At 48.8% G+C, this 19788-nt stretch overlaps 6 protein-coding genes across 6 annotated transcripts; all 6 read left to right on the plus strand.

Annotated features, from left to right (window-relative positions):
- Positions 1–182: 182 nt before the first annotated feature.
- BKA55DRAFT_594601 (uncharacterized protein) lies at positions 183–1554 on the plus strand (the record flags this gene model as incomplete). The annotated part of the gene is made up of 2 exons (XM_046195687.1): positions 183–426; positions 476–1554. 2 exons carry the CDS (start codon positions 183–185, stop codon positions 1552–1554), a joined length of 1323 nt encoding a protein of 440 aa, XP_046048507.1.
- A 91-nt stretch (positions 1555–1645) lies between these two features.
- Positions 1646–2341, plus strand: BKA55DRAFT_382617 (uncharacterized protein). The gene has a single exon (XM_046185967.1). The coding sequence runs from the start codon at positions 1738–1740 to the stop codon at positions 2269–2271; it is 534 nt and encodes a 177-aa protein (XP_046048508.1). The 5' UTR covers positions 1646–1737; the 3' UTR covers positions 2272–2341.
- A 563-nt stretch (positions 2342–2904) lies between these two features.
- BKA55DRAFT_382604 (eukaryotic translation initiation factor 3 subunit G-domain-containing protein) lies at positions 2905–4475 on the plus strand. The gene is made up of 3 exons (XM_046185966.1): positions 2905–3252; positions 3326–3956; positions 4007–4475. Exons 1-3 carry the CDS (start codon positions 3224–3226, stop codon positions 4229–4231), a joined length of 885 nt encoding a protein of 294 aa, XP_046048509.1. The 5' UTR covers positions 2905–3223; the 3' UTR covers positions 4232–4475.
- Positions 4476–7654: 3179 nt separating this feature from the next.
- Positions 7655–10692, plus strand: BKA55DRAFT_594603 (phospholipid methyltransferase-domain-containing protein; the record flags this gene model as incomplete). The annotated part of the gene is made up of 3 exons (XM_046195688.1): positions 7655–7838; positions 7912–10568; positions 10618–10692. The coding sequence occupies 3 exons, from the start codon at positions 7655–7657 to the stop codon at positions 10690–10692; spliced, it is 2916 nt and encodes a 971-aa protein (XP_046048510.1).
- An 875-nt stretch (positions 10693–11567) lies between these two features.
- Positions 11568–13008, plus strand: BKA55DRAFT_690832 (Lactonase, 7-bladed beta-propeller-domain-containing protein; the record flags this gene model as incomplete). Its single annotated transcript, XM_046199570.1, has 3 exons — positions 11568–12097; positions 12155–12617; positions 12670–13008. The coding sequence occupies 3 exons, from the start codon at positions 11568–11570 to the stop codon at positions 13006–13008; spliced, it is 1332 nt and encodes a 443-aa protein (XP_046048511.1).
- A 3122-nt stretch (positions 13009–16130) lies between these two features.
- BKA55DRAFT_513440 (uncharacterized protein) lies at positions 16131–18540 on the plus strand (the record flags this gene model as incomplete). Its single annotated transcript, XM_046187891.1, has 4 exons — positions 16131–16496; positions 16567–18029; positions 18082–18313; positions 18451–18540. 4 exons carry the CDS (start codon positions 16131–16133, stop codon positions 18538–18540), a joined length of 2151 nt encoding a protein of 716 aa, XP_046048512.1.
- Positions 18541–19788: the final 1248 nt, after the last annotated feature.

Below are 19788 nucleotides of genomic sequence, written 5' to 3' on the forward strand. Positions count from 1 at the left end.
GTTCGGGGCCCCGCACCGGCATTTGATTCGGGATGGTAACAATATGAACGAGATCGGATAAAGGAACAACCGTTTGGACTAAATATATATATAAGTCTCGACGATTTCTCAAAATGCCAAGCCTGTATCTTTAATAACATCCTTTTCATTGGCCCTACAAAGATTCAATTGGTTTGAACATCATGGCTAACACCAAAGACTTGCAAATCGCCATCATGGGCGCCGGCATGGGCGGGCTTGGAGCTGCCCTAGCCTTAGCCAAACGAGGTTTTAAACACATTGATGTTTATGAGACTGCCAGTAGCCTTGGTTTCGTTGGAGCTGGCATTCAAATGGCTCCTAACATGGGGAGAATTCTTGATAGGTTAGGATGCTGGGATGATATCGAGAAGGAAGCTACTTGTGTAGCTGGGAGCAGTATTCGACGTAAGTCTACATATCCCAAGGCTTTGGAGCATATACTGACTTTTTACAGAGGGGGCAACTAATGTTGAGCTCGCTCATGTTGATATGCCCGATATCAAGGGAAAATACGGTTACTCGCACCTCTGTGGCCATCGATCTTCCCTGGCAGGTCATCTATACGAAGCTTGCAAGAAAGAGAGCGCCATTACCTTTCACTTCGCAACAGGCTTGATTGAAGTTGAGAGCTTCGCTCCTAAAGTTACCTTCAAACTCCAGCCCAGAGATGGAGAGGCATTCACTCGCGAAGCTGATATTCTCCTCGGCGCAGACGGTATCAAGAGTGTAACTCGGTCTCAGCTCCTCCAACAAGTCAACGCCACGCCTGAAGAGGCAGAAACCGGTCAAGCTGCCTACCGTATCATGCTCAAGCGAGAAGATATGGCTCATGATCCTGAACTATTGGCCCTCATTGATAGCGACGAGGTTGTAAGATGGGTGGGAGAGAAGCGACACATTATCGCATACTCTATCGCCAATAAGTCCATTTACAACCTTTCGACTGTCCAGCCAGATGATAACTTTGCATCCGCTCCTTCAATCACCTACACAACCAAGGGATCCAAGAAGGTTATGCTGCAAGTGTTTGAGACGTTCTGTCCTCTCGTACAGAAGATGCTCAACCTGGTTCCTGAAGGAGAAGTCTGCGAGTGGCGACTAAGGATGTACAGGCCGCTTCCTACATGGACTCAAGGATCAGTGGCTTTATTAGGAGATGCTTGTCACCCAACACTTCCACATCTTAGCCAAGGAGCTGCAATGGCTATCGAGGACGGTTCAACAATCGCCGAGGTTCTATCCCTTGCCCCTGATACTCAGCCTGAGACTATTGCCAAGTGCTTGAAGGTGTATGAGCAATCTCGAAAGGAATGGACGTCAAACCTCGTCGAAATGGCATATATGTCTGGTCGAACACTGCATTTGGGTGAAGGAAAAGCAAAGGAGGAGAGAGATAGGATGTTCAAGGAACACAAGACCAGTGGTTCGGTTCCTGATAAGTGGACGTCTCCGGATGTACAAAAGATGATTTACACGAATGATTGTGTCGCAAAGGTTAGGTCCGAATTTGAGACAGCCTTTGCCGCAGCATAGTATCATATCAGTTTTGGCTTGGCAATCAGACACCTGGAGACAAATTTACGTATTGAGACTGAATATTATGAAATTATAAGTCGTACTTTATCGAGGAAACAAAGAAACACATAACATAGAATCAGAGCTCTGTAGTCGAAAGATCCCCAACGCCGTGAAATAGAAAACCCTTTCCAGTTGCTGATGCGCCACGCTGCGCTTCCGATCCCTCCATTTGTCTGCATGTCCGCTATCGGCGGTGGTATCGAGTCGCAGTATCGGCATTTAGAAGAGGCAGTCCAAACAGCAGCAGCACGCCAGACCAGCGAGAAGACCAGTCATGATACCGCCACCAGCACCACCGCCTCCTCTCTGATCATCTTGAGGATAGTAGCCCTGAGGAGGAGGCTGTCCGTATGGGCCTTGCTGAGGAGGATAGGGACCCTGGCCGGCGGGAAAGGGACCTTGTTGCTGGTTGTAGTAGCCCATCTGAGGAGGACCTTGTTGATAGTAGCCTTGCTGCTGGCCGCCCTGTTGGTATGGATCTTGCTGGTAGCCGCCGTATGTAGGCTGAGGGGCACCTGGGGGAGGGCCGTAGGCGGGAGGTTCCTCTTGCTTGAAAGCCATGGTGTGATGGTTTGCGACAGAAAAGGAGGTAGATATGGGGTATCGCGCGCAAAGTATCGAGATATGTGGGCGAAAGAAATAGCTATCGCCAAGAGAAAAGACGAGAAGTGAGGATGGAATGGAAGAGTGAAAGAGAGAAAGTGGATGTGAAGGAATACAAAAGGAAAAAAGAACAGCGTCGGATAGTGAGGAGAAGTGCCCAAAGCCAAGCTCGTAGTAGATTGTTTTTGGCGTTGGTGCCAAAGTCAGTCTCAAGCTCCCTCCCTCCTCTTCTCCCCGTATCCTCTCACATGGCCTCTGCGCGCTTCGGAACGCCACAGAGACCGCGTTGCTCCATTACGTGGACCGGATTGGGCCTCTTTCAGCTGCGCCACGCTTGGCTCGATAGGTTGAGCGCCTGTCCCTTGGCGTTTTGACAAGTTCATCTCATCTCCCAACGAGGAGACCTCTCAAGGATACTTACCGAGTCACAGAATTGTATCAGTTCTTGACACATGTCGAACAATCGTTCTAACTCTTATCAAATCATTTTATACGAGTGAGTATTTGCTTCACATGCGGCTCTGAAACAAACCCCAACTTCCAACGTGTTGCACGAGTTCAGCTGCGCCACACATCCATCCTCCGTGTTCGAATCCTCTCATGCCGCTTTTCCGTTTAACCAGTGGCAATCTCCATGATGATTCAATTCAAATCGTATCGATGGCATGATCCCACGTAACAAAACTATCGAGCCTCAGGTTGAGATTCCTCAAAGTAACGTAACCAAATTACACCTTTAATCATCAATTCATGCTTTCGACGACCGGATCGGATAAAGTTGGCCCTGTGGCTAGTGCACATCATGTGATTCGACCATCCATCGCCTCGAGCAGCTGTGGCTTGACTTCTGCCCCACCAGTGCTCAAACCGCCGCACCACGAAAAAGTGAATAAATTCAACTATCACTAAAACCCCACGACCACGAAGTGACGCCTGGACGAGCCACGACGACGCATCCCTACGGCACCGCGAGACCTATACAGAATCCCTGACCAAATCGCACGGATACGCTCGATTCAAAATGGCTGCCGCCGTAGCGAACCAGCCCAAGTGAGTTGCTCTGCTCTCCTTGACTGGGGTGTTATATCGATATCCTTTGACTAACCCCACCATTCAAAAACAGGCACGACTGGGCCGACGACGACGATATCGAGGAGACCTCCACCGATCTCCCCGAGCCTCAGACCATCTCCAACAAGGATGGAACAAAGACCATCATCACATTCCGTTACGATGACGACGGCCGAAAGGTCAAGACCACCCGCCGAATTCGCTTCACCACCCACACTGAGACCGTAAACCCCCGCGTCGCCGACCGAAAAACCTGGCCCAAGTTCGGCCTCAGCGCAAAGGACCCCCCCGGCCCTGCTCCCGACACCACCTCCGTCGGCGAGAACATCATCTTCCGACCAAGCGTCAACTGGCGAAAGGCCGAGAAGGATGAGTCCACCGATGCCAACGCCCAGTCCATGAAGGACAAGCTCAAGGACAAGCAAGTCAAGTGCCGTATTTGCAACGGTCAGCATTTCACTGCCAGGTGTCCTTACAAGGATACCATGGCGCCCATTGGAGAGACCGGCGCTGCGGATGTCGCTGCTGGTATGGGAGACGAGCCTTCTGCTGTTGGTGCGGCTGCCGGTGCCAAGAAGGGTTCATATGTTCCTCCTGCTCTGCGTGGAGACAGGGGAGCTGGCGAGAGAATGGGATCCAAGTTCGGCGAGAGGGACGACTTTGCTACACTGCGTGTCACCAACGTAAGTGCCGTCATGCCGCCCCTCTACATATTCATACTGACAATGTCTAGGTCTCCGAGATGGCAGAGGAGCAAGAGCTGCGCGACATGTTCGAGCGCTTCGGCCGCGTCACCCGAGTATTCCTTGCCAAGGACCGAGAAACCGGCATGGCCAAGGGCTTCGCGTTCATCAGCTTCGCAGACCGGGGCGATGCCGTCAAGGCCTGTGCGAAGATGGACGGATTTGGTTTCAAGCATCTCATTCTGCGGGTGGAGTTTGCCAAGAAGGCTCAGTAAGGCTGATGTTTCGATCTTGTCATGGGTTAGTTAGGGGGCACGTCACGCACGGTAATGCATCGATCGGTTGCGGGGATTTTTTAAAAATTATTTGTTTCAACCTCATGATTTCATGACCTTAGGATATGGGCCTGGAGTGGGACAAAAGTGAACTTTGGTCTTTTTGTGATATGAGGTATGATGTGAAGATAGGGGGAGACAGCGCAAATCAAGATTTGTTACATGAGTGGTCTTTGAGAGTGGGCAGCATGTGCTTAGGGGGTTACTTGATAGGGGATGAGAGGATACAGTGACTAGCCGCTTTCCAAAACAAAGTCTTCACAATCCCTTCCTCTTGCAAAACGGGTGTCGTTCCTATTTCTTAGGGGCCGTCCTTGGATAGATCCTTACGGGTGGGCTGTAAACTAACAGATGAGCGCATGGCAATACACCAAATGCTTGCCACAGTTTTAGTCTGGCTGTCTGCTGATAGCCAAGGACAGTTATTTTAAATAAAAAAACAGCTCTGAACATGCCCGAGCTCCATATCTTTCACTAGAGGGTGTAGCTTCATAGTGTTATGCGGCTCCGGTGATAGCCAAGTCAGTCGAGATTCAGCGCCTCTGCATGCCATCAGCGGGCTAGGCATACAATTATCTATCAAACCCAGTACAATGAGATACAGGATCTGTGGTAAAGGATTTGTTGTTATACTGCTTAGAAAGGGGGGTCTTATGGTGATATCCTATGGTGGGAAAAGTACCATTGATCTCTTTTCGTCTTTCTGGTGCTCATCCTTATAAGATCTTTATAAAGGAGAAATTACCATGATCTCGGCTTATTACTACATCAATTTAGCTATTAAATGGTTTAGACGTAACAGACTCGGGCAGTTCCGTCGTTACGTGTTGTTCGTTAAGCCTTGGGCCATGAACCAACGGCGAAGATCAGGTCGATGCCGAAAGCAAAGTACTTCCAGAGATACTCTGCTCTCGTTCCATAGCCTCTCTAAATTATATCCTTAAATCATAGTCAAAACATGGATAGAAATCTCTCTTCTAATCAAGGTGTTAGAGGAGAAGTCTCAAAATCCTGGGATGGCCTAGGATTCCAGAAATGCATTTTCTGATAGGGAGAGAGACATATTCAATGAGGAATAGATTTTGAAGCACATCGCAGAAACACATAGAAACCGAAAGATGAAATAAATATCCTTCTTCCATATTAACCGCCTGTCAACCCGAGGTCTCTAAGACACGAGGTTAGCTCAGTCGCAAACAAGCAAGGGTCAGACAATGCGGGATATACTCGTGCACTTACATGCCAACGGGGCTCCTTCGGCTTTCCATTATGGGAATTAGAACAGGCCACGAACGTTATGACGATTGGTCTTTTTTCATCTCAACAGATTTGACTAGCTTGTAGAGCAAGGGTCGTGTAGTTCGAGACCCTGAATATTTCATGACTAGGACGGATATTCGATGCTTGTTTGACAGATATTCCCGATTCAGGGTGAAGGTCTTGTGATCAAGCTAGAAAACCTGAAGAATATTTTAATTCATTCTCAAGGTTATGATGAACGGGTGAGTCATTCCTGTACGTGGATTCTTCAAAGATGGTTTTTTAACGTGAGGGTGTTGAAGAGCCATACCCTCAGCATCTCTCTGTGTAATTGGAAACCGAGTAAGTGAACCTTTGTGATGGAAGAACAACCAAACCACTTTGCCTTCGGGCAAGCTCTTAGAATGGCCCCTACACTAAGGAATGTTCGAACAGAGAAAAGTTCAGCATTAGGGCAATAGTTTTTTTTGCTCTGAACTTTACCATATAAGAGCTTACAGTTCAGCTCCGCCGCTCTCATCATTCGGGGATACTCTAGCTCGAAGAGAAATTATCACTTCCCTGACAGCTTTCTACGAGGAAATATGTTCATAATGTTGTGCTTATCCTCGTTCTTGTATCCTAGTCTCGCCAGGCTTCTTGAGTCTCCCTTTGCTTAGGTGTTTTTGTCCATGGAAAAACACCTAAATAAACTACCGCTTTAACCCCTTGTAATAGCTGTAATAGTAAGACCCTAGAAGCAGTTCTAATTTTCCATTTTGTTGGGAGAAACCGTCTAGGATGTTTTGTCGTTTCTTACTTGAGCCAGATTTGCATGTGATTGTACCCCACACTTAGACTAAAGGGCCAGGGTTTATTGACTATCCGAGTGAAAGAAATGAGGGCTCAACGGAGAAAAGCCACGCATCAGATCGTCCACTTCAGAGTGAGAGCTCAGAAGAGGTCGAGCTACTCGCTTCCGATGCCCCCCACCCCGTTGTGGGGTTTCTCGCCGTGGTACCTATCGGGAGGCGTCCTCCATCACGGAGCCGGACACCGGTTACAGTCCATGAGGGAGCGGCATGGCAAACGGGTAGAATCGGTAGAGAAGTGTTTCTTCTGACGTTTGAAGAGTATTTCATACACACAGTTTCACTTCTTTGGCTATTTAAGTACACAGCACGGCTTGAGCAAGTGCTGACTTTTGTAATACCATTCTTTGTCGCTGCAGTTCTCAAGATGCAGTAACCAAAGAAATAAAGCACGCGACTCAATGAGTGGGGGAAGATGATGGAAGCTCAGAGTCCCCGCCGTACCGTCACTTTCGGCCATGCTACCGTAGCCCCGCGCACACTTGCACTGGATGATCATGGTATGGATGGAAGTAGCCCGGTAATCACAGTGGGTTTAGCGCTCTTGTCGCGGCGCAAATGTAAAATGGACGCCCCAATTCAAGCCTCAATGCACTGTAGAAAGGCAAGTCCGTGACTGGCCCTGTTAATTGCACATGTTCGTTTGAACGGGACGGAAGGTGCTACTGGGCTGGTTTCACGAACTGGACACTTCCCAACTTCTCGTCAAATTCGTCATTTTTCTCCTTTCTTCATCATTTTCCTTCACTTGTACATGAGTTACTGTTCCATCAAACAGGCTCAAACAGCATCCTCCCATACGCCGCTTTCAGACCTCGCACCAATCAGTAGCTTCATGCATGTTGCTCTCATTCTCCATCGCTCGCTGGAAATCGACACTCAATCCCCTGCTATATCGCTCCTCTCTTTCACTTATGGAGCCGCAGCTCCAGACCCAGACCAGGAACTAGACCAGGAACTAGCTTAAGCCAGGGCTTAAACAGCCGGTCCAGCGATTGATAGCTCCTAACCAGGTGACCCCGTCCCTAACGTCTAAGCCAGCGGAGCCCTGACGTCGTTTCAAACTCCCGCCGCAACCCTCCCAACAGCCGACTATTAACTTCTTCCATTCCGATTTCTCTCATCTTCCCTTTTATTTCAACCTTCGTTCTTTTTGTCATTCTGGCATTCAACTTGCCAGTACCTTGTCGCCTGTCTTGGATATCACTCGTCTTGCTCATACCATCCTCTTACTGCTGAAATATCGCCAGTCATGAGTACTGCCGCCGATCTGCCTGCCAGCGGCCCTGGGCTTCGGCAACGGCAATCTGGGGTTGATCCTCCTGCCCAGCAAGACAAGCCTCAAGCAGAACAAGGGCATAGCCGCCAGTCATCTGATGTGCCTTCCCCATCTGATAAGTCTAGTAAGACCTATGGTCGAACCCCAGACGGCACAGGTATGTACATTCCATTAAGGTTGTTGTGGTGGTGTGTTGCGTCGGTGCGTCTTTGGCTGACTGTCACATGTAGTCTTTGTCGTACCCACAACCCATGATATGGTTTCTCAACTTTTGGATCCTCGACAACCCAAGAACCTCTCTGATGCAATTGTCTTGACAATTCTGGGCCTTCATATCTTAGCTGCTTATTTCCTGCCATCTAGCTCGAAACGCATCGTTTTCGCTGCTGTCTTCCTGTTCTGGCGAGCTTGTTACAACATCGGCATTGGTGTACTCCTCCAGATTCAGTCAAATCACCGTCGTCTTGTCACTTGGGCTCGGCGCTGGAAGCTCTTCGAGAATCCTTCAACAGGCAAAAACCCGCGACCATGGCTCTACAAGCTACTAAAGAACGAACTCGAGACAAAGATCCCGGAGGACTATGAATTCGAGAAGGCCCCCATTGAGTACAATACTTGGTTGGTCTTCCGAAGGGTTGTTGATTTGATCCTCATGTGTGATTTCGTGTCGTACTGCCTGTTCGCCATCGTCTGTGGTCACACCCCTGAAGGCGAGAATCCTTTGATCGGTTTCTCCCGCTGGGCTGTTGGCATCACCCTAATCGGCTTCAATCTCTGGGTGAAACTCGACGCCCACCGTGTTGTGAAAGACTTTGCCTGGTACTGGGGAGACTTTTTCTATCTCATCGACCAAGACTTGACCTTTGACGGTGTCTTCGAGATGGCTCCTCACCCCATGTACTCGATCGGATATGCTGGTTACTACGGTATTTCCATGATGGCTGCCAGCTATGAGGTTCTCTTCATCTCGATCCTCGCTCACCTGGCACAATTCGCTTTCCTCGTGATTGTCGAGAACCCGCATATTGAGAAGACCTACAACCCTCCTCCTCCTCGCAAGCGAACCGTTTCCGGGGGTCAAAGTGATGCCATACCCACTGATATGAAATCGCTTGAAAGTGCATTCGATCAACAGACGCTTACGCCCGCCCAAAAAGACGAGCCGGCTCCCGTCCACAATCTCGTTGGTTTAAGCAATCTTGACTTGTTCCGCGTCCCTGACTTTGCCGTCATTCTTATGCCGTTCTATGTAGCCGTTCTCACTCTTGTGACACCTTCAACTGCTGCATGGCAGGCGGCTTTCGTGTTTCACGCTTTAGCCTGGCGTGTTTGGTATCATCTCGGCCTAGGTCTTATTCTCGACCAACAGTCTAAGAACAAGATGTGGACGCGCCACTTCCTTAAATTTGGCGAGAGTGCTGGTGAAGCCTGGCGTCAATGGAAGGGCCTCCACCACATCAGCATGATCATGTGTAACACTGCATTTGTCGCCGCTTGCTGGAAGATGTACTCGCCACCCGAAGATTGGGCTTATGGCCTGGTCCTGCTCAAGCATGTTCTTGGTGCTAGTCTCGTTGCCCTTCAGTTGTGGACCGCATTCAGTGTCTATGATTCTCTCGGCGAGTTTGGCTGGTTCTGTGGCGATTTCTTCTTTGATCAACAGGCTAAATTGACTTACAAGTCTATTTACCGGTTCCTGAACAACCCTGACCGGTTCTTCGGAACGGCTGCAGTGTGGGGTGCCGCACTCATTACATGGAGTCGATCCATTTTCCTCATGGCCCTGTTCACTCAGATCCTGACTGTCTTCTACATCTCGTACATCGAGCGACCCCACATGCAAAAGATCTATGGTCGCAGCCTTCGTCAAGAAGCGGGCCTGACCAAGTTCATTAAGAAATCATTGCCTCCTCCTGTCAAAGGATGGCAAGAGAGTGTCGACAAGGTGTTGGATGACACCAGCCAATTCGTTGAGGACTTTATCGATACCGCTCGACCTAAATTCGCAGCAGGTGTTAAGACCATCGTGCGCGATACTTCGGCTCTTTTCAACATGGCTCCCGCACGACTCACCATTACAAGAATTGCTCCTGATCTAGAAGGCCGTGACCCCAAGTTCTACTCGCTTTCTGTAGAGGGTACTCCTGTTAACCATGCACCTATCATCGAGAAGTACACTGGAAAGGAGAGTTTGACAGGCCGGTTCCCTAAGCCCGTTAAGACCATGGCTTTTGAATATGGAGCGCCTCTTCGAGTGAAGTGGAGGGCCCCTGCCAACCACAGCAAGAAAGATTGGATTGGTCTTTACATGGTTACCGACAATCGTTCAAGGGAAACGACTGAGGTATCTTCTTTGGGACGATGGGCACCTACGAACGCTGGCTCTTATGATGCCTTGACTGCTGATGTTAGCATTGTGGTTGAAGAGCATCCAGTGACCCCAACTGAGATCACAGAAACCGATCTGGTCGAAGGTGAAGTTGTGTTTGAAGGTGACAAGTTATGGTGGACACAGGGTGTATTCGAGTTCAGATACCACCACAACGGACACCATCATGCTATGGCGATCTCAGAACCTTTCGAGATTCGAATCAGCAAGTTTGATGAAGAGGATGTCGACCTTGGTGCCAAGGGCTTGTACGAGCAAGCCGTTGAGGCAGCCCTTCTTCCTGTTGTTCAGAACTGCCTGGACCGTGATCCAGACATTGCACCTAACCAGCCTGAGGAGCCTTTTGGAGGCCATGTTGAGCGCGACACGAAATATGCCAAGAGGATTGTCTACGCCATTCGGGAAATGTTTGGCATTGAGTTTGCACCACCTGTCGTCGCTGCAGATGGAAGTGTTCGTAAACTTGCTTGGAGAATATGCAACGCTAAGGAAGTTCTGGTATGTACAACATCAACTACGAGGTTACTCAAAGCTAACAGTTTACTAGGCTCCATACAGCATGTCTTTATCAAGAGGAACTACAACGCCTGCAATTCAGGACTTCCCTTCAGAAAAGGCCTAGTTGAGAGAAAGAAAATGGTTGGAGATGTTGGTGACAGAAGTTTTTGTACAGATGGTATGGGGTGAGGTGTTGGTTGGAGTGCTTTTGAGATACCAAAAATGAAGCAAGAGGATACTAAAAATAAGAAATAGTTATAACTTGTAGAACACTCCCATAATACTTCGATCGTGATGGATGGAGTAATGACATTGCTATTCCTGGCCGCATGAAAAGATCAATGCAGGCACGTTGATCCTTCGTCCAAGCATACTAGAGGGTGGCAGAAAACTTCAGACTCAAGTTCAAAGTGACAAAAAGACTTAGACAATATTTTAAAATCTTAGGGGAGTTTATAATAGACTTAGCTTCCTCTTTAACCCGTTTATTTTCTTACCTTGATGCTAGGTCATAAGTCTTCTGGCGCCCAGAGGGCATGGTATGATTTATAGTGTCACCAGTATAAACAATCATCCAATACATCAAAGTACCACCGAGCATGCAGTCAACTGAAACTGTTTCTGAAACAAATCGCTTCCCGTGCAAGGACGTTGGAAGCTGAACTCTAAATCAAGCTTTAGCGGCAACACTAGATCTATCTGGTGATACTTGCATGCAATACGAAGTCATCACAGTGTCACCCTGATCTGCACGGCTACTGTAGTGTATTCCTTCAGAGCCTAAGGATCAATCTCACTTCTGCATCTTCACCTCCAGTTTGTTTTCTTAGCAGAATTGTTGTCCTTCACTTTGATCTCTCCTCTGATCGGCATCGCTGTCTCACCCATGCTCTCACACCTGGTTTGATAGCTTGCGGCTAGTGCGGTGAAGCTACGTCAGCTCTAACAACTCTGTCATAATCTTCAACTTGCCACAACATTGTGCATCAACTGGAGACAATGAAGTTCTTCGGCCGTCAGAGACTCTCAAAGAACCCCTTTCGGGATAACAGCACAACACTTCTCGTCTCAACACTCCTTCTCGCCGCGCCTATCACTGTGTTGTTGCTCCATTGTGTATATCAAACTTACTATCGCAGAGGCGCGCACTGGAGTCACAGCCATGATATTCTTGAATCAGGTACTCACCATGAGCCAGATGTGTTGTTGTATGTTGCGTCCTACAGTGGACTTGTCACGACGTTGAATCTCTCGCTTGCTGAGTATCGAGATAAGCCTGTGAAGCTTGAAGCATTGTCCACAACGGATGGATGTGCTGGAAGCCCTTCATGGCTTACACTCGACTGGTATAACGGAGTGCTGTATTGCACTGACGAAGGACTTAAGGATGGGAAGCATGGATCGTTGGTATCCTTCGCAACACGTGAGAACGGCACTTTGACGCCTCTGGCGAAGACGTCCACAGTTCTTGGTCCTGTGAGTGCGGTCATGTATGGCGAGTGGAATTACGGGCTGGCAGTAGCCCATTAGTATGTATTCTCCTTCGAACCTTAAGGTTCAGCATCAAACGGCTGACGTTTTTCCAGTGGCGGTTCGGCATTTACAACTTGGGACATTCAAGATCCGGCAAATCTCACATCGCTGAATGTCCAACAGTTCAGCCTTCCCGAGCCTGGTCCGGACCCTTCAAGACAGGACGCATCTCATCCCCATGCTGCAGTCGTTGATCCGACCAAACGATTCATTCTTGTACCTGATCTGGGAGCAGATCTGATTCATATATACGGCGTTGGTTTCGAGGGTCTGGGCCTGTCCAAGCTTGATCCATTGGCCATTGCCCCGGGCGGCGGGCCCCGACATATTGCCTTCGTAGTCAAGGAGACCAAGACATTCATGTACCTTGTCACCGAGCTGGCCAACACCATTATCGGCTATGAGGTCGTATATGGTGGCGAGTTTATCAGGTTCAAGGAAATATGGAACAGTGGCATCCATGGAGAAGGCAAAGATGTGCCACAAGGCGCTGCTGCTGCTGAAATTGTCGTATCTGTAAGTGTGTTCATAACCCTTGAGCAACGTTCATTCTAACTTTTGAACAAAGCCGGACAGAGAGTTCTTGATCATCTCGTCTCGGAATGAAAGCACTCTCGAAGTTCCAAACTTTGACGCCAGTAACAGTACTATAACATCCGATCCGCTAGTCAGTTTCAAAATTGACTCGGATACTGGGCATCTCATCCTGCAACAAGACGTCCCATGTGGAGGCAGGTTTCCTCGTCACTTTTCTATCAACAAAGCGGGAACGTTGGTTGCAGTGGCTCTTCAAAATGATAGCCGTGTGGTCATCATTGAGAGGGATGCCGAAACTGGAATGATGGGTGATTTCGTCGCCTATGCAGAGCTGGAAGGTGAAGTTACAGCCGTGATCTTCTACGAGTGACCATGAGCTTCGCCGCTTGAAGAAGGATGCCTCGCAGCTTCTTTGGCTCCGTCCTGCGTCATCTCGTGCATCTGTCTCCTGGTGTCTCTCCGTGCAACTGACGTTACTGAGAATGAGAGAGCTTAATGGCGTATGGCCATCCGTCCACAATACCTGAAACTTATGGGTATCGTCTTATTTCGCAGGACCAACTCATACGCAGACAGTATCAGCCTTGAATGCCTTGATTTGTGGTTTCGGATTGACGGCTGCTAGATCCGAAGAGGCTGTGGGTTGCAGAATCAGGGACACTTTTTGGATGCCCGTTATTCACTTGATTGGTGATGGGCTCCCACAACTGCTCGATCGTGTTGTTGTGACGCAGGGGATGATGCGAAGCACACTACATTAGCGTGTAGGTTGTTGTGTCTTTCATGCAGCGACCTCGGAGAACATGAGAGACTGTCAGTCCATCAGGCCTGGACGACAAGACTGTTGCTCTTGAGCGGGTGCAATCCTTGCCGGAGTCGTATCGGGCATTGAATCTCCCGGATGCCCGAAAAGGGAATCGAGGGGACTGTGGATTTGGAGATCAGGTCGCAGCCTGGTAATAAGGCTCAAAGTGATGGCCAGGGTGTTGAAGACCCTGAAGATGTTGTTGATGTGGGTAGCGGCACGGCTCCTTGGCAACTCGATCCTCTAAATGCTTGAGCAGCTCGTTATAAAGCTTACTAGGCAGGCCTGATGTACATATGGGATTATCAACATCATCTATTTGAGTTCTGACAGGAAATGTGTCTTGCGACTTGAAGACATCGTCTACCCGAGTGTTTGGATATGTTCAAGCCATGACCCGAACCGATGGGTTTCTGTCTGTGCCGTGCTGTCGTCTGGAGTCTCTGGACATGGTAGATTAACGCGAGCGTTAATTAGCCGGAAGATCCATCAAACAACCTTGCCAGCAGTGTTCCGTAAGTGGACAAAACGTGCCACACCTTTAAGCTTCCCCGCAGGTTGACAGTCGTCTCGAGATGGGCACCCCAGACCGGAGCAGGCTAAAACCGAACCCCAGGTTGGTCACGGGCTGAGATTTGGATTGGACTGGGCTGCGAGGCTCCAACGGAAGAGCACTCCTATTCGGGCCGTTACATGGGTCGGGCGCATGAGCGCTTGTCATGATGGGCGAGGCCGAGCGACGGTGCGTCTGGGCAAGGCAATGGTATACTGTAAGTAAGTCAGTGTAAGCATTAGGAAAGCTGAGACCAGATTTCGATTTCAAAGCCACGTTTATTAGAAACAAAGGTCTGTGCGTCATAATATATCGGATGAGCCGGAGATCGGTATTTGAAATATTATTCTATATCAAAATCGCCGAGTGAGGATGTGGAATTCTGAGTGAGCATCAAGTCCTTTTGGGTTGAAAGATTTGCAGACCCCATGGTCATGAGCGAGAGGTCCGGGTGTCATCCGAGACAGTCAATCACTTGCTACAGTTAAGACCTCTCTCCTCTCGTGGCGATTCTAACCCCGCTAGGGTCTAGAACCATTCATTACCTTGACGGTGACGGTACGGTTGTCTGTCAAATCGTGGTAGAGATGCATTATTCGGGGGTTCATTATGCCACCATTTGGAGGAGACGTATCTATATGATGGCGCACTCGGCAATAAGAGGATCGTATTATGTCAAATAACAACGGTAAAGAGAAGATTGCAATGTGATCACATCGTTAAACTCAAGGATGAAGCATGATATTGTTGTGTTTTAGTTCCAGGTGCATGTCAAGCAGTGAAGTGAAAGAACTGGGATATCTATTAGCTTCTCCCATGCGTTCCTTCCTTATTACTCTTGATATTGCTGCAAGGGCAGTACGGCAAGCACAACATGGGACGACATTTCCGCTCTTTCCCCAAAGCTTCCAGCGCAGTATGTACCTGAAATCCACATACGAAGCAACAACACATTTAACCTGCACCTCGATCATGGAACACTTACCAACTTTGGACAACAAAAAATGCGTCAACAACCCCAATCTCAGAGAAGAAATTGAACCTCATCCTCCAGAAATCGCTTCTCCACACGCAAACGGTCTTGCTGCAAGGATTCCCACCAATCCCCCTCAACAACCGCCCACCTCCATCCCAACCTTATCCCTGTCGTGGCGGTTTAAACGAGAACAACTGGCTTGAGCCACCCAATCCTCTGGGGAACAATTGAGTTGATGCTTGCGAACGCTTCAGGAAGGCCAGGACAGCGTGACGGACCAGCTCTATTCTCACAGTGCACTACAGAGCAGCGTAGCTACTATGGACTTCCCCAGATTATCTGCTGCTGACACTCTGAGACTCCAGATTTGGAAGCGAATCGCCATCGTACCAAGAAACAAAACGTACGCCACCACCACTTTAAGCAAAACTGCCCCCGAGACAAGTCATTTCGGATTTTGCTCGACATATCATGCCATGCCTTAAATCAACTTCTCAGGCACCTCGACCGCGGAACTGAGTACATACATGTTGACCGGGTCTATCCATTGTTGGACACTCTCTTCGGCCGACTCTGTTGGGCCAATAAACGAGAAGTCCCCCAGGTCGACTCTCTACCTTTCTCACCTAGTCTCTCCCGCCCGTTTCTCCACCACCCTCTTCCGAGTTCCACCGCCCGCCGACCCAGGGTCCGGGGTTAAGTCCAAGTGCAGCTACAGAACAACGGGGACTCGGAGACCCTTGTCCTGGCTCTTCCCCCATACATAACCATTTACTCCTCCATTTCGGTCGCAGGAAAGGACGCCTCTTTCAACGTTCAGTGTCTCAAGAGAATTTCGGTGTTCTTATTGTGAGGCTGACGTTCTTCAATTGTCTGGCGGAACGACCAAACCGCGAATCAACTTTGAAGGAAACCAGTCGCTCTTCACCAGCTCAACTTCAACAAAGCTCTGAAACGTGAGCTTGGTCGCATCATCTGATGCTCATCTCACCATTCTCGAGCATCTATCTACCTTGCTACATAATGCTATTTTGCTGAAAGAACTTTTCGAAGTCGTACGCATCATTGCTTTGTTCACGCCGCTACACCAACTCAACTAGAACTTATTCTCGAGGCCGTTCCTCGATCCCGCTTCATTTTTGACGCCAACCTATCATCATGTCCGCCTCATCGACAGGCGAATCCCTTCATTCAATCTCTCTCAACTCAGCGCGACCATTCACGGTTCCTGCACGCGACAGCTTTTCTCTCGAACTTCCGATATCTTCACTTACAGCAATGTCGGCCGACGCCTCGCTCAAGTCCCCTGTCGGCTACAAAAACCAGCGCACGCCCAGTTTCAGTAGGGAGGGCATACTAAGTGCATCTCAAAAATCTCGACATCTTTCGCAGTCATCTGACAACAGACCTGACAACATGTCCAATGGCGCGCAAAAGGTCTCAAGCGATGAAGGCTCGAACCCACTCAAAAGGAGGAATACCGAAACGGGCGTCGATTACCCCCGCCGTAGGGCCACTATTGCTGTGCGTCACTACACCATTTTTATTTCATTTACTTCTATCATTTCCGCTTTCGTATACTGACACCTACTAGTGCGAGGTTTGCCGCTCAAGGAAATCCCGTTGCGATGGCACGAAACCAAAGTGCAAGCTCTGTACAGAGCTTGGTGCTGAATGCATTTATCGGGAGCCAGGCATTAAGCTTGACGCTGGTGACAAGCTGATCTTGGAGCGTCTCAACCGCATTGAAAATCTCCTTCAGATGAATATGGTGAACACAACAGCAAATGGACTAAACCTAACTGACAACTCGCCTGGTATGAGCAATGGCACGGGGCTTGATGGAGACAACATGATGCTGTCGGCCAACGCTGCCTCTTTTGGCTCTATCCCCAATGGTGGATTTGGGACTTGGTCCGCCCAACCGACCGGAACCAATATTTCTACGATGCCTAAAGTCCACACTAATGCCACTATGCATTTACTACAATGGCCTTTGATTCGAGATTTAGTCTCGCGACCATGCGATCCCCAGATTTTACTACAATTGGAAATGGCACGAGAACCACTCCACACTCTGACTAAAACCCCATGTGTGGACTTGTCGAATACTCAGGCTTACATCGAGGCCTATTTTGAGAGAGTTAATATTTGGTATGCTTGCGTCAACCCGTATACCTGGAGGAGTCAATATCGTACAGCCTTGTCCAACGGTTTCAGAGAGGGACCGGAGAGTTGTATCGTGCTTCTTGTTCTTGCTCTGGGCCAGGCAAGCTTGCATGGCAGCATTTCGAGAATCCTGCCACAGGAAGACCCCCCTGGGCTTCAATACTTTACAGCAGCGTGGTCGCTGCTTCCAGGATTGATGACTGCCAACAGTGTGGTAGCGGCACAATGTCATCTCCTTGCTGCTGCTTATCACTTTTACCTTGTCCGCCCTATGGAGGCATGGAACCTGCTTTGCACGACAAGCACGAAACTACAACTCCTTCTGATGGCCCCAAGCCGTATCCCTAGCCACCAGCGAGAGCTCGTGGAGCGAATCTACTGGAATGCGTTGCTTTTTGAGAGCGATCTTCTTGCGGAACTCGACCTGCCTCATTCAGGGGTAGTACAATTTGAAGAGAACGTTGGCTTGCCTTGTGGATTTGAGGGAGATGAGTCAGAACAGGTCGGTCGAGACGAGCTTTGGTACTTCCTTGCAGAGATTGCTCTACGTCGGCTGTTGAATAGAGTGAGCCAGCTCATCTATTCTAAAGACTCGATTGCATCAACAACAAGTCTGGATCCTGTGGTTGCGGAGCTTGATTACCAACTGAGCCAATGGTACGAGAGTCTACCACTGCCCCTGCAATTCCCTTTCACACGAAATGCGCTGCAAGATCCGGTTCAAACCGTCCTTCGACTTCGATTCTTTGCTTGTCGCACCATTATATATCGGCCATACATTCTAGCAGTGCTAGACAACGAGCAAGCAGTATTAGATCCTGCTGTGCGGGAGAACTGCCATAAGTGCTTGGAGGCTTCTATTCGACAACTCGAACATATTCACGAACAGTGGGTCTCTTTGTTTCAGGAATAAAGTATTCGATTGCTAACAGGGACCCAGTCATGCCGGCCATATGCCATACATCTGGCAAGGTGCTCTATCGATAGTCTCCCAAACTCTACTCATCATGGGTGCCAGCATGTCGCCGTCGTTGCTTAGCATTCTGCTAACCTTGGTGCCTCACCGTGAGGCGTTGGACCAAATGATTAATGATGTTGTGTTAGAAGTTGAACGATATGCAACTCTGGCCCCTAGCTTGAGTCTGTCCTCAGAAATTCTCAAGGAGGCAGAGGTGAGAAGACGCGCGTTCCTCGGTACTCCGTAGGTGCCGGTCGATCTGTGTCAGATTGATAGATGGCACTCATAACGAATGCGACAAAGCTACTTCGTCATCAGCTCTGACGTACTATTCTATTACTTCGACTTCAGACCGCGGCGTTATTCAATAGTAGCGCCGCCCCTTACTCCCATACGACCAAGATACGCCTCATGGGTGCAATTGCTACCCCAAGAAACTAGGTGGGCTGGATGTCGCCCCGAGAAGAGTGCTCTGGGGTGATATCCTGGGGTGCAGCGTCGAGGAATATGTCTTTATTGGTTGGGTGTTGAGCCTAACACGGTTCTGCGGGCCGCGTGGCCGGGTTTTCCCAATACACTGGCTTCCATGGATACTTCAACGATCTTACTATCAGGATCTCGGATTGATGTAATGTAGATCATGCATAAGCTAGTCGCTAGTGCTAGCTGGAGGTTCCCTGGGGGAAATGGCGTACAGATTTCTCACCTCTGATTAACCATCAAAGAACATGATGACGTCTCTTATGATAGCATCTATACCCATTTGTTTAATTGTACAATATTAAGAAGATGAAGATAAGCAAGAAATCTTCGGACTGTCAACCTATGAAATTGATTTGTCTGCCAAGATTAATTCTCACCTCAGTGTTGATGACGATTTTGCAGTGATGTAGCCCAATACTCGACGGACCTTTCATGCAGGAAGAAGAGGTAGAATGCAGCGAATTGTATCTACTCTTCATGACAGTCATGATGTAATAGATATCTTACTTGCGTAGAAGTGCATGAATGAGATGGTGACACCAGGTCCTAACCATAAGACTCATACGTAGTCGTCACATCCTCGCAAGGATAACGATGCTAACTATAAGGGGTGCAAAAGACCCTGCAGATTGCTAAAGAAGTCAAAATCAGAAGAAAACAAAGCCCATTGGGAGATCGGCAGGAACGCCGTCATATCCCGTAATGGCCGCTCCGTTCCGATGAGGCCCGTTATGGCTGCCCGGACCGGGCCGAGTTTTAATGACCCACATGAAGAAATCGCCGGTATGATGAAGTCCGGAAGTGTATTGTATGAACCCCACGCGGGAACGGAAGACGGTTTTAAAGTCATAGAGTTTCGGGTGAGGTTTTAGGACTGAGTTAATGGATGATGTTAGTGGGGGGCTAATGAGCTGCTGCGAACTTGCTACTTGATCTCATGATGTTCTGTCTTGGGCTGTCTGGGGATGAAGGTAAGATCTTGCCACAGTGATGTTATTTCTCTGGTGAATATCAGAAACAGGCAATGATAGATATTGCCTGCATAAAATATACAGCACTTGCATTTCTTGAACATAACATCAGTGGGCAATGGATATCTGGGGTTCATGTGCTCTGTGTAATGTTATGTCTCAGTTAGCTCAGCCACGTGACATCACACCGACAAAAACTGATCATCCACAGTCTCATCTTTTCTTGCTTTGGATA

Source organism: Fusarium redolens, assembly GCF_020744475.1.
Source record: "Fusarium redolens strain MPI-CAGE-AT-0023 chromosome Unknown BKA55scaffold_9, whole genome shotgun sequence".
NCBI classification, from domain to species: domain Eukaryota; kingdom Fungi; phylum Ascomycota; class Sordariomycetes; order Hypocreales; family Nectriaceae; genus Fusarium; species Fusarium redolens.

Coding starts and splice junctions, on each gene's coding strand:
- BKA55DRAFT_382617 (XM_046185967.1), top strand. CDS start 1,738: ATGCGCCACGCTGCGCTTCCGATCCCTCCATTTGTCTGCATGTCCGCT.
- BKA55DRAFT_382604 (XM_046185966.1), top strand. CDS start 3,224: ATGGCTGCCGCCGTAGCGAACCAGCCCAA. Junction 3,253..3,325: donor GCCGTAGCGAACCAGCCCAA/GTGAGTTGCTCT, acceptor ATTCAAAAACAG/GCACGACTGGGCCGACGACG. Junction 3,957..4,006: donor CTACACTGCGTGTCACCAAC/GTAAGTGCCGTC, acceptor GACAATGTCTAG/GTCTCCGAGATGGCAGAGGA.